Source organism: Daldinia decipiens (genome assembly GCF_022478715.1).
Source record: "Daldinia decipiens strain CBS 113046 unplaced genomic scaffold F4813scaffold_56, whole genome shotgun sequence".
In the NCBI taxonomy this organism is placed as follows: Eukaryota; Fungi; Ascomycota; class Sordariomycetes; order Xylariales; family Hypoxylaceae; genus Daldinia; species Daldinia decipiens.
The window spans coordinates 109,440-122,545 of record NW_026054599.1 but is presented as its reverse complement, the minus strand read 5'-3'; the positions used below and the strand labels follow the sequence as shown (position 1 = coordinate 122,545).

General features: G+C 48.6%; 7 protein-coding genes across 7 annotated transcripts; 2 read left to right on the top strand and 5 right to left on the bottom strand.

Annotated features, from left to right (window-relative positions):
- The first annotated feature begins 23 nt into the window (after nucleotides 1–23).
- Nucleotides 24–955, top strand: F4813DRAFT_376426 (transmembrane protein 6/97). Its single transcript, XM_049245121.1, has 3 exons — nucleotides 24–206; nucleotides 362–751; nucleotides 807–955. Exons 1-3 carry the CDS (start codon nucleotides 134–136, stop codon nucleotides 884–886), a joined length of 543 nt encoding a protein of 180 aa, XP_049094918.1. The 5' UTR covers nucleotides 24–133; the 3' UTR covers nucleotides 887–955.
- Nucleotides 956–2,283, bottom strand: F4813DRAFT_376424 (uncharacterized protein). The gene is made up of 2 exons (XM_049245120.1): nucleotides 1,947–2,283; nucleotides 956–1,893 (listed from the first exon to the last, which is right to left on the bottom strand). Exons 1-2 carry the CDS (start codon nucleotides 2,096–2,098, stop codon nucleotides 1,140–1,142), a joined length of 906 nt encoding a protein of 301 aa, XP_049094917.1. The 5' UTR covers nucleotides 2,099–2,283; the 3' UTR covers nucleotides 956–1,139.
- A 316-nt stretch (nucleotides 2,284–2,599) lies between these two features.
- On the bottom strand, nucleotides 2,600–3,318 carry F4813DRAFT_287321 (uncharacterized protein). Its single transcript, XM_049240569.1, has 2 exons — nucleotides 3,064–3,318; nucleotides 2,600–2,908 (listed from the first exon to the last, which is right to left on the bottom strand). The coding sequence occupies exons 1-2, from the start codon at nucleotides 3,176–3,178 to the stop codon at nucleotides 2,649–2,651; spliced, it is 375 nt and encodes a 124-aa protein (XP_049094916.1). The 5' UTR covers nucleotides 3,179–3,318; the 3' UTR covers nucleotides 2,600–2,648.
- On the bottom strand, nucleotides 3,047–8,025 carry F4813DRAFT_287312 (nucleoporin-domain-containing protein). The gene is made up of 3 exons (XM_049240568.1): nucleotides 7,491–8,025; nucleotides 4,271–7,428; nucleotides 3,047–4,188 (listed from the first exon to the last, which is right to left on the bottom strand). Exons 1-3 carry the CDS (start codon nucleotides 7,819–7,821, stop codon nucleotides 3,460–3,462), a joined length of 4,218 nt encoding a protein of 1,405 aa, XP_049094915.1. The 5' UTR covers nucleotides 7,822–8,025; the 3' UTR covers nucleotides 3,047–3,459.
- Nucleotides 8,026–8,587: 562 nt separating this feature from the next.
- Nucleotides 8,588–10,220, bottom strand: F4813DRAFT_376421 (NAD(P)-binding protein). The gene is made up of 2 exons (XM_049245119.1): nucleotides 9,920–10,220; nucleotides 8,588–9,839 (listed from the first exon to the last, which is right to left on the bottom strand). Exons 1-2 carry the CDS (start codon nucleotides 10,061–10,063, stop codon nucleotides 8,985–8,987), a joined length of 999 nt encoding a protein of 332 aa, XP_049094914.1. The 5' UTR covers nucleotides 10,064–10,220; the 3' UTR covers nucleotides 8,588–8,984.
- An 81-nt stretch (nucleotides 10,221–10,301) lies between these two features.
- F4813DRAFT_287271 (transmembrane domain-containing protein) lies at nucleotides 10,302–11,164 on the top strand. Its single transcript, XM_049240567.1, has 2 exons — nucleotides 10,302–10,510; nucleotides 10,598–11,164. The coding sequence occupies exons 1-2, from the start codon at nucleotides 10,448–10,450 to the stop codon at nucleotides 11,054–11,056; spliced, it is 522 nt and encodes a 173-aa protein (XP_049094913.1). The 5' UTR covers nucleotides 10,302–10,447; the 3' UTR covers nucleotides 11,057–11,164.
- F4813DRAFT_287260 (galactose-1-phosphate uridylyltransferase) lies at nucleotides 11,164–12,949 on the bottom strand. The gene is made up of 5 exons (XM_049240566.1): nucleotides 12,817–12,949; nucleotides 12,521–12,638; nucleotides 12,399–12,450; nucleotides 12,210–12,345; nucleotides 11,164–12,149 (listed from the first exon to the last, which is right to left on the bottom strand). Exons 2-5 carry the CDS (start codon nucleotides 12,619–12,621, stop codon nucleotides 11,272–11,274), a joined length of 1,167 nt encoding a protein of 388 aa, XP_049094912.1. The 5' UTR covers nucleotides 12,622–12,638; nucleotides 12,817–12,949; the 3' UTR covers nucleotides 11,164–11,271.
- Nucleotides 12,950–13,106: the final 157 nt, after the last annotated feature.

Below are 13,106 nucleotides of genomic sequence, written 5' to 3'. Positions count from 1 at the left end.
TCCCACTCAAACCTGCGATTTATACTGTAATTACCTGATATACCTTGATTCGGTTTATATACAGTGACTTGCACTTTCATTCCTAATTAGGTATATTGCTAACAACTCCAAGACTCTCGCCTGCTACGCCATCATGTCTTCAACCAGGCACTGGTTGGACAAAGTCTACCTTGTGTATTTCCTCATCCATCTGCCCGTCTTGTTCTGTAAGTATACGATAAAATACTTTCACTTCTTGTTTCTGTTAAATTATTTCAATAAAAGTCAAAGTTTTCCAAATGAATATTACAATTTCTAGCAACATGACAGCCATATACCATATGCTCCTCCAGCTTATGATCCTCTCATCTAATATCCGCAGGTGTTGACCTCGTACCCCTCTACCCGATATCTCTCTGGGTACCACCCTCGTCTCCATTTCACTTTCTATACGAGTTGCGGGTCTATTATATAGATACATACAACGATCAGTTCTTCGCACCGCCGCCGGCAACCATCCCGAGCTTCTTCCCACTATTCGCTTTCCTAGAGCTTGTCTTCCATCTACCGGTGTCGCTATGGGCAGTCCGTGCGCTCTTTAGCGGCGGACTGAACGGTAATGCCGAATTGCTACTCCTCGTATACGGAATCGAGACAGCATTGACTACCGCGACCTGCATGTACGAGGCATTCCTCTGGGACCCAGCCGTGGTGACCGCTGAGCAAAAGGCAGTACTACTAGGTGGCCTATACGGAGGGTATCTTGCCATTGGTAAGTTCGATATGAATTAATTGGGTGTGCCTAAGGCATACTAACTGTAGGATAGCCGTCCTGCTGACTGTCGATATGTATACACGTCTGCTGAAACGTGTCAACTCGCTTGATGCTAGGAAGAAAGTTCAGTAGTATTCAGTCTAAATCCGAAACGCGAGATGTTAATGCCATGAGTGGGCATTGCGGAATAGAGAATATGGGTATTGGCATTGTTTCATCAATTGTAGCTACCTTTCCCTTCGTTTGGTATCATTGCCGTAACTATATTTTAATACAACCGATAGCCCCCAATGTCATACATAGCGACGTGCACAGTTCCCCGTCGTCCTCATAATATTTACAAGATTCCATAAATTTCCACGTCGAAGAGCTATGCTAAACGACTTCAATCCATTCTTTTTGAGTATCCCCATCCATTACCTACGCCGTTTAACCCGTAAGCTAAAGGCGTAGCACCGCCGAGGCCGAGGCCGCGACCCTTCAGTCGCTTAGGCAGGATGATGCCAAAGAAATAAACGCCGGAAACCAAAACGCCGGCAATGAATGACACGAGGGCATAAAATACGGTGCTAGCATAGATATGCCCACCCATGCCCTGCCACTCGACTTTACCCTCGGTCTTGGGAAGTGCTGGGGTTGGGAACCACCTAACGCTGAAACTTAGGGGTAGAGGATCGCCAATGACCAGTCTCTTAGTAAAGCTCCCATCCATATGGCTAAGCGGGCTCGTGCTGTATGCGGCGCCGCTATCTAGAACGCCGCTGTCGTGAGGATGGATGTGATGCTTTGGTGTGCTGTGTAGTAGGATATTGAGATGGGTGCTGATATGCAGATGGCTAAGCTGCAAAGTACCGGCCAAGGCAAATACGAGCGGTATATACTCTTGCTCATACGGCTTCTCGCCGACCATCTCAATATGGGCAGGAGGCCGAGCAGGAAGACGACAAGCAAGGGGCGCGTCGCTGTGGATATAGAATTCCAGCAGATGGAAAAAAGGGTCGTCTATCATAGAGATGGTACAGTTCATCTCGTCTTCGACGCCGTAACCGAACTCGAGAGACTTGCCGGTCTCGTTGCAGGTTGGAAAAGGGATCCATTGTATCTCGTCCTTGGCGTTCTGGATATGTTCGCCGGTCTCTCTGAAGACGTTGGGTCAGCAAGTGCCGGTTGGATCGCGCGCAAATAAACTTACACGCTCCTATTCATGCATTCGACGGCGATCGGTGCGCCATAGTGGTAAGATGGCAGAACGCCTTCTTTGAGACTGGCGCTCGCTGCGACTATGGAGACTACGGGGAAGAAGAGCGGCAACGCGCTTAAGATCAAGCGCGCAATTGAAGGCATAGTTCGATTTGCCTCGGTATTAATGTTTTAACCGTCGAAAGGACATGTCGAGTTTTAGACTAACGGCTGTCTACGCCTATCGAACGAATATAGAAATCATAGAAATGAACGAAAGACAAAGGGCTAACTTATGTATTATTAGCCTTAGGTACGTGTAGACGAAAACCTGGTCAAATTGTTGATTGCGTTGCATTAAAACGAACGATTCGCTACTGCGGACAGGGAGCTACTACATACTACATACATATGTATGAGTTTAATAGGTAGTCTTATCGATAGATATGTATCCATCCGCTTACATGCATACACTTTAGGGACTAATGCAGTAAAAGTAGTACGTACTCGAGACTCTAAACGCTAACACGCCTCCTGGTTTAAGGATCCGCATCGTGTCTGGAGGTTTATTAGAAATAATTATCCCATGTTATCTTCACCAAGGACATACTTGCTAATACGGCTTCCGGCTTTGGGATTACGTGCATAGCAAAATTGAGGGTTACATGAGTGGAAGACTCTTCTAGAAAGTCGGAATGCTATTGGAATAGTTAGGTTAAGTATCAACTGTTACAAATACAGTCGTGATTGAACAAACCTGAGCATCAACGACAGCCGTCTCAAGATTTGTCCAGTTATACCCGGTAGCACGCCTCTTCAATATATTCACAAAATTTTGATTGAAGTCGGCACAAACCACCTTGCTCTTTAGCAGCAATTTAGAGTCAATGTGGTCCTGCAAGTGCGCCACGATAGGACCGGTTCCGCAAGCATTATCGAGTAGTGTAAAAGGCTCGCTTGTCGACTCATCGAAGCCTGCTTGTGTGAGCCATTGATTTATGGAAAAACTTTTCAATAATCTCAACTCTAGCGAGTGAGTCTTTAACAATACCTCACAGCATGCCTAGATTTGCCTAGAATGTAATAGATTGCTAGTTTTCTCAACTAGGAAATTTGAATCGATCACCTACACCAGAGTTGAGTTATGCGTGCCTCGCGGTATATTTGTGCATCTAGAGAACGCCACGGAAACATGCTCCGCGGGATCCTGTAGCTACCACCAATGCTGCCTAGCCAACTCTCCATAGACACTAACCGGCGTCGTAATGCTGCTACTAGAACATCCCCGTATCTTGTGATTCGACTGCACCACCGACAAAAACTCGCTTCGGCCAAACCAGGTCTGACCTTGCTAACACATTGAATGCATAGTATTCGTATACTAGAATGCCGAGACGCCTATTACCACTTTCTTTTTAACCCCATTGTATAGAGCCTTGCTATTCAAACACCCGGCACATATCAAGCCGCCTAATATCTCGAGCTTCCAAATTCCGAGTAATACGTCATACTAGGATTGCCCTTTCTCAATAGAAACCCATACTCCTATTAGCTATTGGCGATACGACGAAACCCTCCACAGCTCGCTTTATTTCTTTCACACTCCGCGTAATATCTCTCATGTCTGCACCGCCCTCGTTGCTAGTTCGTAAGTTCGTAGACACCCAATTTTCGCATTCCAGAATCAAGTCGTTAATCCAAGGTTCTAGCCTCGCCTCTGGGCGACCATTCCTATTTAAATCGCGGATCCATTGACTGACAGCAAACGTAATCCATTCGACGATTCTTACGCGACCAGGGCCCCGAAAGGGTACTTCCTGTGCCTCGAACATTTGTTCAAGGACGCGAACCACCAGGTCGAAGCTCACTCCTAAATTAAGGAAGACGATTACCGGCCAGTTGACATCTGCGGCGATTCTTCTATCCTGTGCGTTCTCAAAGGCGTAGCGACAGATCTCCGGTAAGAGGGTAGGGACGGGGAATATGAAAGAGTCGTTGGAAGAGCGGTGACAGATGTCTTGAATCTGGCCGACGAGCACTTCGTACGGTTGAGGAGGTGGATCTCCTCCCTGTGCTCCACGCTTGCGGCGCTCTGCGTCATATGCTGACCACTGTTCCGCGACGTTTTCGTGAGTTTGCTGAATAAGGTTGCTCCACGTCTGAGCGATGGTGGTGGAGTTTCGAAAGTCGGCAACGTGGTAGATAAGAAGGCAGAGATCGTAGTAACCGGCTTGGTCGGCGTAGCCGTTGAAGAGCTAGTTAATAGATGTTAGCGACTCCGAAAACGATTTATAACTCTAAAATAGCATGCACATCTACGTGTAGAAAAATACTCACTTCGGAGAGAGGTTGAATCTGGCCATCCAAGGTCTTCTCGATATCTGGTAGGCGTTCCGCCAGGATTCTGCTATCCACCCTCAGCCTCTCTAATAAATCGTCCTGGATGTGAGCCACCTCGAGAAGCTCTGTCACCTCGTGATTGAGGAGCTGCTGTTCTTGCCGGCTAACGCCAGCGGTCATAACACTGGCGTTGGTCTTCGCTTTGCTTAGCAGGGTAAGACGATCTTTAATAGAAATTGGGAAGTCAGATTGCACGAGTTCAGCCTGGACCTTGGCAGCGTCGAAGTACCGCTTGCGCATGGTGTAAAACCTGCAAAGGAGGTCTGCATGCTCAACATCCTTGGAAGCTAGACGGCGGAGGAAGGTCGTGACATGCGGCGAGTCGATGCTAAGAAGGCGATCGGTCCACCCCTGCTGTATATACCAATCATATAGGTCAAAATGGAAAACTTCGTCTGACGAGCTGCTGACGACATCATAAGCCTCTGCGCGCTTGGTTGCTATCAGTGTCGGTTTTCCGTCGATCGTTTCGGGCTCCCGGCCGGAGGCGGCGTCGAGATCCTGGAGAACGTGATGAATTAAGCCATAGCAGACTTTGCGCTGGTCAAATAATTTTGCCCTTGGGTCGCCGACGGGCTTACCATCGTTAACCCAGGAAAGCGCAGCGTTGCCCCGATCCTTTTCGCTAGCAACGACAAGACAGAGTTGAATAGCTCCGGCGTAGTATCTCAAGCCGACATATTGCTCGATCGCATACTCTAGGTTCGCTTGCGTGAGGCTTTTCGCAACTTTCTGAAACAGCCTCAGGCTCTCGTGAAGAAGTGTACGGGAGGTGTTTGGATTGAGAGACGGTTCAGACGCCCTTTTTAATTGCTCCTGGGCCTTAAATATGACTACGTCGTCGGGGCTGCAAAAGCTGCCGCATTTGCGACGTAGCGCATCCGCTACGGTCTCGACGTTGGATCCGTTCTCGATGTTTCGATTTACAATGGCCTTAACGAGAACCTTGGCGAGTTCCTTTCCATTGTCCTGAGAGAATAGTTGCTCGTACGTAAGATCGCGAAGCTGCTGCCGCGACGTGTCGTCGAGACGAGCGAATATATCCGTAACTCGCTCGTCGAACAGGGTCGTAACGAAAGATATGCCTTCGGTAATACCCATCATCAACGTCTCCAGGGCACGCATAGCTTGGTGCTCGCCCTGGAAGCCGAGTTCCTCCTGTTTGCTTCCAGCTCTGCGTAAATCCGCGGGACCCGAGAGACCTTGGATAAACGACCGGTTCGCATCTAGAAAACTTCTCAGACCCTCTACGCTCGCCTGAACTTCCTTTAACTTATCGGTCGAAACGACGCTGGTTATCGCTAGCGCGCCGCTCGCATCGGTCCCCAATCCGACGACTCTCGAGTTCCATAATAATCGGACGAGCCGGCTGAGATATAGAGTTAAGGCTGCGTGTCGAGTCGAAGGCTGGACCATTTCAACCGTCGCCGGCTGTCCATCCTGCTCGGGAAGTCTAGGGTTCCCGCCGAAGTTGATATAGACTTGCTTTGCTCGGTCTTGGGTTGCTTGGTCGATCGCGCCACGGGCTATCCCAGGACGCCCGTTATCTCCTTGGCGACACGCAACGGCCAGTGCAGCCGTGATAGTCTCGACATGGCCATAAGCACTGCGAAACTTGCTCACTTCGGTCTTTACACCTTCCTCCCCTGCTGCAGCCCTAATAGCCGAGGCGAAAATGTCCACCAGTCTTCTACGACGCACCAAATGTATTCCCGTATTTGTTAGAATAGCAAACTCGCTACCGTTCGGATCATCGAATTGGACCGCTAATTCGTTACCAAAGCCTTGAGGTTGGTTGGTCGCAGCGAAAGACTTAGTAACAAGACCGACATCTTCAGCTCTACTACCAATTTCGATCCAGTTGGCATGCTCATAGTATCGCATGTTCTGAGTCTGGCGCCCATGGCTGATCCGCCCGCTGTCCGGGGCCGACATAAATAAAAGATCGCTGTTGGGTTGTTCCGTTTTAGATACAAAATCAAGAAAGTAGCCCGGAGCGAAGCGGATTCCTCGCCGACTCCTCTCGAGAGACTTTGCGTGTATATCGACCTGGTCAGCAAGGCCCCCGAACCGGTCGACCCTAGACCTCCGTTGGTCAGTCGGAGGGAATTTGATGGATTGGAGCTGCATGCTCTGAGGCGCCTGGTTCGAAGAACCCAACATGTAGGAGGCAGCGCTGGTAGCGCTCATGAAGAGACGGCATCCCGTATTTGTCAGGGCCATAAGGTGAACCTTGAAATCTTCGACGGCAGAGATGGGACTGATCGACACGATATCGATGCGCTCGTTGAGCAGAGGCGACACAACGCTAAGAACGTGGGCGATATCACGCAAAAAATCATCCTTGGTCTTTTCGATAACTTTGGTGAGCTTGTTCGGCGGCTCCATGTGATAAGTGCGCACGGTCGACGTGTTAGAAAGGGAGTAGAGAAGATTTCTACTGTCATCCACGACAATATCCACTATGTGCTCATTCGTAACCTTGCCCCAGAGGATTTGTGACGGGTTAGGGACTGCGGCAGTCCATGGGCGATACGTATGGTTGATCTTCTCCGTCCTGTTGGTAAACCATTTCTCTTCTTGTTGGTACTTGAGCTCATAAATATCGCTATCCGACTGGCCGGAGAAAAAGATGCGGCCGTCCGCGGAACCGGCGATAACGCGCGCCTCTGTACCTTTTAGGGGTAACGACATCTTCGTACCGTAGAGATCAATACTCTTGGCGCCGCCTGGAGCATCTTTGGCCGCGACTCCCAAGAGGAATATCTCCGAGGTCGTAGCTACAACTAATATGTGCGTGATGACCTTATTGAATACGTCGGGCTTGGGGGCGACGAGCTTCACGGCGGTGATGCTATGTTGGCTGTCTTCGTAACCAGTAAGCTCCGGGTTGGGGTGGGTGTAATCCCAGAGGTAGAGACAGTTGTCAATTGTCACCCAGGCGTGATTCAGCTCGGCGAACAGCCCCATCATCGTGGATACTTCGGCCCTGTTATACTGTTCGAGAACGTTTTGAGGAATGGGATACATATTTGTCTTCTGGAAAGGTGCCCAGGCGGAGTCGTCCCGAGTGACGTCGTAGTCGGAGGATATTTCTGCGGTAGGTGTGTTCTTTAGAACTTAACTTGTTAATAGGGATGTATAAGATATTACTCACGTCTACAGTAGGAATCAAGCTGTGGATAATCGCCATCTTTAGCCAGAGCATTGTTAATATAGGATGCAGCCTTAGCTAATGGAGGTTGAGGAGTCATGTTTTGAGCTTGCAGTCCTGCTCGTATGATCTGCTCTTCGGCGGGCTGGGTGGGAGCATTAAGCCCGAGACCGTGATCTTGACTGAATCTTGCGACCTCACCGCCAGGGGCTGAATTATCCCGAAATAGGCGGCGACGAACCGGATCTTGCTGGGCGTTGAAGCGCGATGCGATAGCAGGAGTATGCAAGAAAGCGCCGGGCAGTGCGTGAGACGGGGTCTGCGGAAAAGCCATGGCGATGATTCGTATGCGTATGCGTATGCGCCCGAATATAATAAATCAGGCGCGGCAACGAGGGAGGATGGGATTGGTCAATCAGTATCGAAAGGAGAGAGCCAATGCAGGCGGGCAAGGCACCGAGCTGCTATCGGATCATCAATGGCAACGTCGAAGCCTGGTTCCTTCTAGAATGCTAACAGACGAGGGCGCAGGAAGATGGGAGAAGGGAACCACGGTTATACTCCCTCTTTATAAATTCCGTCCCCAAGTCCCCAAAGTTCCCAATGTAAGAGGAGCTTATCTTGGAAAAAAGAGAGCTATCAGCTATCAGCTGTCAGCTTTGGACGGGACTTAGTTTTAAGATGAAGTATTAGAGGGAGAGGGAGAGGGAGAGGGAGAAAAAGGCTGGAGTTGGAAATATGTTTAGCTTATTTTTCGAAATTCGAAAGCGGGAGCTTTGACGACACGCGCTTCAAGTTTCGTTGCTTGGGAGGTTGTAGCTTTGTCCATTTTTTTCCCTTGTCGCGACTTAATCGTTCTAATCCCAATCAAGCTTCAAGCTGGGTTAATAAGTGGAACTTCCTGCTGAGTACCTAACCTACCTACGTATGTACCTAGGTACTACATACATGGATGTACCATACTTTAAGCAGGTATCTAGGTACTCTCACAAGCAAACAGCAGCATCATAAATCTTTGACATTCACTTAGCACAATGCCATTTACGACATCAATAAAATAAACAACCTCTAGGTACCTTGTGTTACCATAACATAAACTTCTGGCTTTGACCTAACAGCTACCTACCTACATGTATCCAAGGTTAGAGGTAGCTAATACTTATAAATAGCTATAGTGACTAAATAATCATCTCATGTTGAAAAATTAAAGGTTAGCGCAGGCTAGTAAACCATTGAATACATAGGTATATCAATAGGGTAATGACGTATTTGTTCCAAGAGAATAAGCTTACACGTAATAAAAAATAAGCCATCTCCGAGAGCGAAAAAGAATAATATCAAGTCAAGTGTGAATCAGATACCTAAAGTACGATGCCAACCATATCTTTACCTCTATAAATACAGGCAGCTCCAACAGCAACTCTTTCCGTAATTAGCACTATACCAAGTCTACGGCTATTTCTTTTTTGTTCCTGGAGAGCTTTGCCTCGGGCTTCATCATTCCCTCTTGGCGTTTCGGGCTGCTTTCTTTAGATAGCGGTCCCGGATATCCATTTCCATCTTCAGGTTGACCCAGATGCAAAGCCAGTGACCAACGCCAAGGGTATTCTCGATAACCCAAGCCATCAGCGCATGGCTCCAATGCGGCGTGTAAGTATATGCCACGCTTTGCCAGCCTCCTAGTCCCACCTTGCCTAGAGCAGCTCGCACAAATTGTTTCTGGCTAGGGATAAGTGCGCTAGCCCGTCGTACCTTGCTCATTGCTGTCGTGACAAGGTAACTGAGGCAGAGTTGGACGTCGACGTTGCTCGGCTTGAGCTCGGCCGCAAGAGCAGAAGACCAATGCTGTAGGAATGCCTTGCTACCCGAGTAGGTGGCCAAATAAGGGGTTGGGATCCATCCCCCGAAGCTACCCATCGTGAGAATCAAACCGCGCTTGCGGGCCTGCATTCCCGGAGCGACGAGTTGCGTGACCTTGAGCGTGCCTAGGCAGTTGATAGTGACAATATCTTGAAGCTCCTTCGGTTCGGTGAGCAGGAAAGGAACAGCGGTGTGGTGACTCTGGCCGACATTGTTGATAAGAATGCCTATGTCGAGACCGGTGATCAGGTTGGCGAGACGAGCATAGTCGGCCTCGTCGTCGGCGGAGAAGTCCATACCGAGTACTTTCGTCTGTAGTCCCGCATGCTTGGTTTCCAGCTCTTGCGACAGTGCTTCTAACTTGGATAAGGTGCGGGACACTAGGACGAGGTTGAAGCCCTTGGCAGCGAGCTGAGCAGCAAATTCTTTTCCTAAGCCATCAGATGCGCCCGTTACAACAGCCCAGCTACCCTTCTTTCCATATTTCTTAAGCTAAATCGTGGGATTCCCAGGTGTTAGATGAAGATACGGCATGAACGAGGAAGTAAAATAGTATATAAGCAGAGACTTACGTTGGTCCCACTGAGGACGAATGTGCTTAAGAGTAAACGGAGAAAGCTCAACGCTTTGAATGTTGTAAAGAGAGCTCCCAGTCCCGCAAAGGTCAACAGGACGCCCTGCGGAATAGAAGCGAGACCATCGCTGACAAAATCCATATTAAATACAATGGAATATGACAAGTACTTCCGATAGGCTATGCTATGGTTCGCGTTACCCTATCTACGTGTATAGATGGAGGGAGTAAAGGTAGGAAGGAAGGTAAGATTTAGGTACTATCGATATTGTGTGCCGTTGGGGCTTTCCGAGTGAGAGTTGCCAAGTACCTAAGAAGACCAATTGGAAGCTAAGGTGCTAGGTTACGTCAATACCTGATAGGTTAGTGCAAGCACTATGGTAACTTAACAAGGTACATGTATGCAACTTTATGTAATCACCTATAAACTGCCATAACACCTTGACGGCCTCTCTCTATATTTATATATATCAAGCATTCCCATTCATCAACCAGGGTTTTAAAATCCACCAACAAATCAATCATCATGGATGTTCTCAAAGACTATCTTCCACCCGCCAAAGGCTATCTACCGTACTATATGATGCTGGTATGCGAAATTCGCCTTGCCTTACCCTTTCTAGCTAACCTCCCTTTTTTTTTCTCGTTACTTTTAACTAACCAATCGAAACTACAGACTTCCATCCTCGCGGTTGGAAATGCCGTTCAGAACTATATAACATTACACTTTTCCCGACGCCTCTACAACGGCCAGTTCGTACCAAACCTCTCCCTATCTCCTAAGTCGGCTACCTTCGATCCGGAAGATTCGACTCGGAAACTTGTACCTGCGTCCGCAAGATCTAATCCCAAAGTCGGGCGCACCCAGGATCAGGTCACCCCCCTCGCTGCCAGATTATTCGGTACCTATACTATCGTTTCGGCTATCGTGCGCCTCTACGCTAGCTACAATCTGCACCTAGCTCCCGTCTACCAAATCACTCTATGGACCTATGTCATTGCACTTGCGCATTTCGGCTCCGAATTCGCTATCTATAAAACGGCGGACATGGGTCCAATTGCGACAACCTTCTTCTTTGCCACCGTCGGTATCGTATGGATGACCAGCCAATATAACTTCTATGTCGAAGTATGAGCTTGAAGGAATAGGCTTTTCTATGGGACGGAGAAGAGTAATAGGTATAATATTATCAATAATATATGTAATCAACATACATAATCGACAATTTCGATGGGCGACGCATTTGTAATACTAAGGCTATGAAGTTCTGCCCATGTATGTTGCCAACTACTAGGCATAAATACCTAATCTATTGCTATAATACCTTCGTCGTCCACTATACGCTCCCCCTATCCTTGGAGTTTTTTCCGATATAGCTCTCCCGCGCAATCCCTCAGCCTTGCCGAGGCTTGTTCGGGGGTGATGTCTCGTTGCGGCTCGGCCATCAATTCGTATCCGACTAAGAATTTTCGCACGGTGGCCGACCGTAGTAGAGGTGGGTAAAAATGCATGTGGAACCAGCTGCTTTCGATTTCCTCTTCTGTTCCGTCTAGCGGAGCCTGGTGAATACCGGAGCTGTACGGAAAGCTTGTCTCAAACAAGTTGTCGTATCTCCTCGTTACCTCCTGGATCGCATCCGCAAACCTAAGCCTTTGTTGTTCGGTGAGGTCAACTAACGCTCGCACATGCTGCTTGGCGATTATCATAACTTCGAATGGCCAGATCGCCCACCACGGACAAACCACCAAGAAGGACTCGTTCTGGTACACGATACGCTCCTGCTTCTCTAATTCTAGCTTGACGTAATCCTCCAGCAGGTGTCGCCCTTGGTGCTCGGCTTTGTATTTGATCAATTGAACAATTTCTGCGGCTGGTTCTTCCGGCAGCGTACTGGTTGTCCAGATTTGGCAGTGCGGGTGAGGGTTTGAGCATCCCATCGCAGCGCCCTTATTCTCGAAAATCTGCATATATCGCAGTTGCTGCGAGGGCGGCGGCACGAGGGACTCGGGAGGTGCTTTGCGATTTAGGAGATCAAGCTCGGCGGCGACTTGGAAAAGGGGGTTGTTCGGCGCAAGGTAGGCAGCATAAATCCTTGTCCACGTCTCGATAATTGGGAGAGTCTCGGCCGCGGGCATATCAGCGAGGGTGAGGTTGTGCTTGGGTGAAAAGGTAAGGACAAAGCATTTGCCTTTGACACCCTCGGCGCGAAGTAGCAATGAGGCGAGATCTGCTCGGATTAACTAGGCCCAACCATAAGTTAAGAGGCGGTTAGGGGCAAGCTTATTACCATGGCTCGAAGGGGCTGCCTCGTAGTCTTGCTGTTGTTCTTTTACGGCGCTATAGTCGTTTACAAACACAAAGGTCTGACTATAATCGGGGTTCGCATCGCCTTGCGCTCGTGGGTTTCGAGGACAAAGATAACACTTGGCTCTGTTAGCGATCCGCATCTCTAATATTACGGGATAGTGTCGCTTGCCTTCGGGTCATATTCAGGCAGTGTGATGATCCCCGGGGCTTCTTGCTGACCCCTGACCAAGAACCTGGTAAGCAACATGTTTCCTCCTTATACAAAGCACAGATATATCACAGCACACTTACTGCCAAGGTCTCTTCGTCCTGTGAGGAGAAACTAAGAGCCACGACCCCCTCAGCGGATTGTAGCGCCGATGAGAGATATCGTCGAGGATCTTTTCAGGCATAGCGACTAGAGAAAAGACTAGGCTAGGCTATGAGGATGAGGATGAGGACGAGGATGAAGTTTGATTGATATATGTAATGGATAAGAACGCCTTTATTGCGCAGAAAGCGACGCGATTCGAGGCTTGAGCTAAGACGATGAAGGAGTTTGGGGGGTGAGGGGTGGAGGGTTCCTGTTAGAAAGAGCAAGTATTTACCTCACAAAACAAAGCAAGCAGAAAGCAGATGTGAGGATGCGAAGATGTAAGGAGATGGGTAGCTGCGGTGTATATTGCATTGTACCTGATTATCGGTCTATGTTATGGACGTGCATGGCATTATGTAGTTGAGTACCTCTTAGATACATCATCTGTAGGTAGGTTAAGAAACCACAACCCCGCCTAGGGTATTCTACCTACATGTACCTAGGTATGATGCAATTAGACAGGTGCGAGGTATCTCGGTGGTTACGTCGGCCGAATACAAGAAACGACTTCTAAAGCTAAAG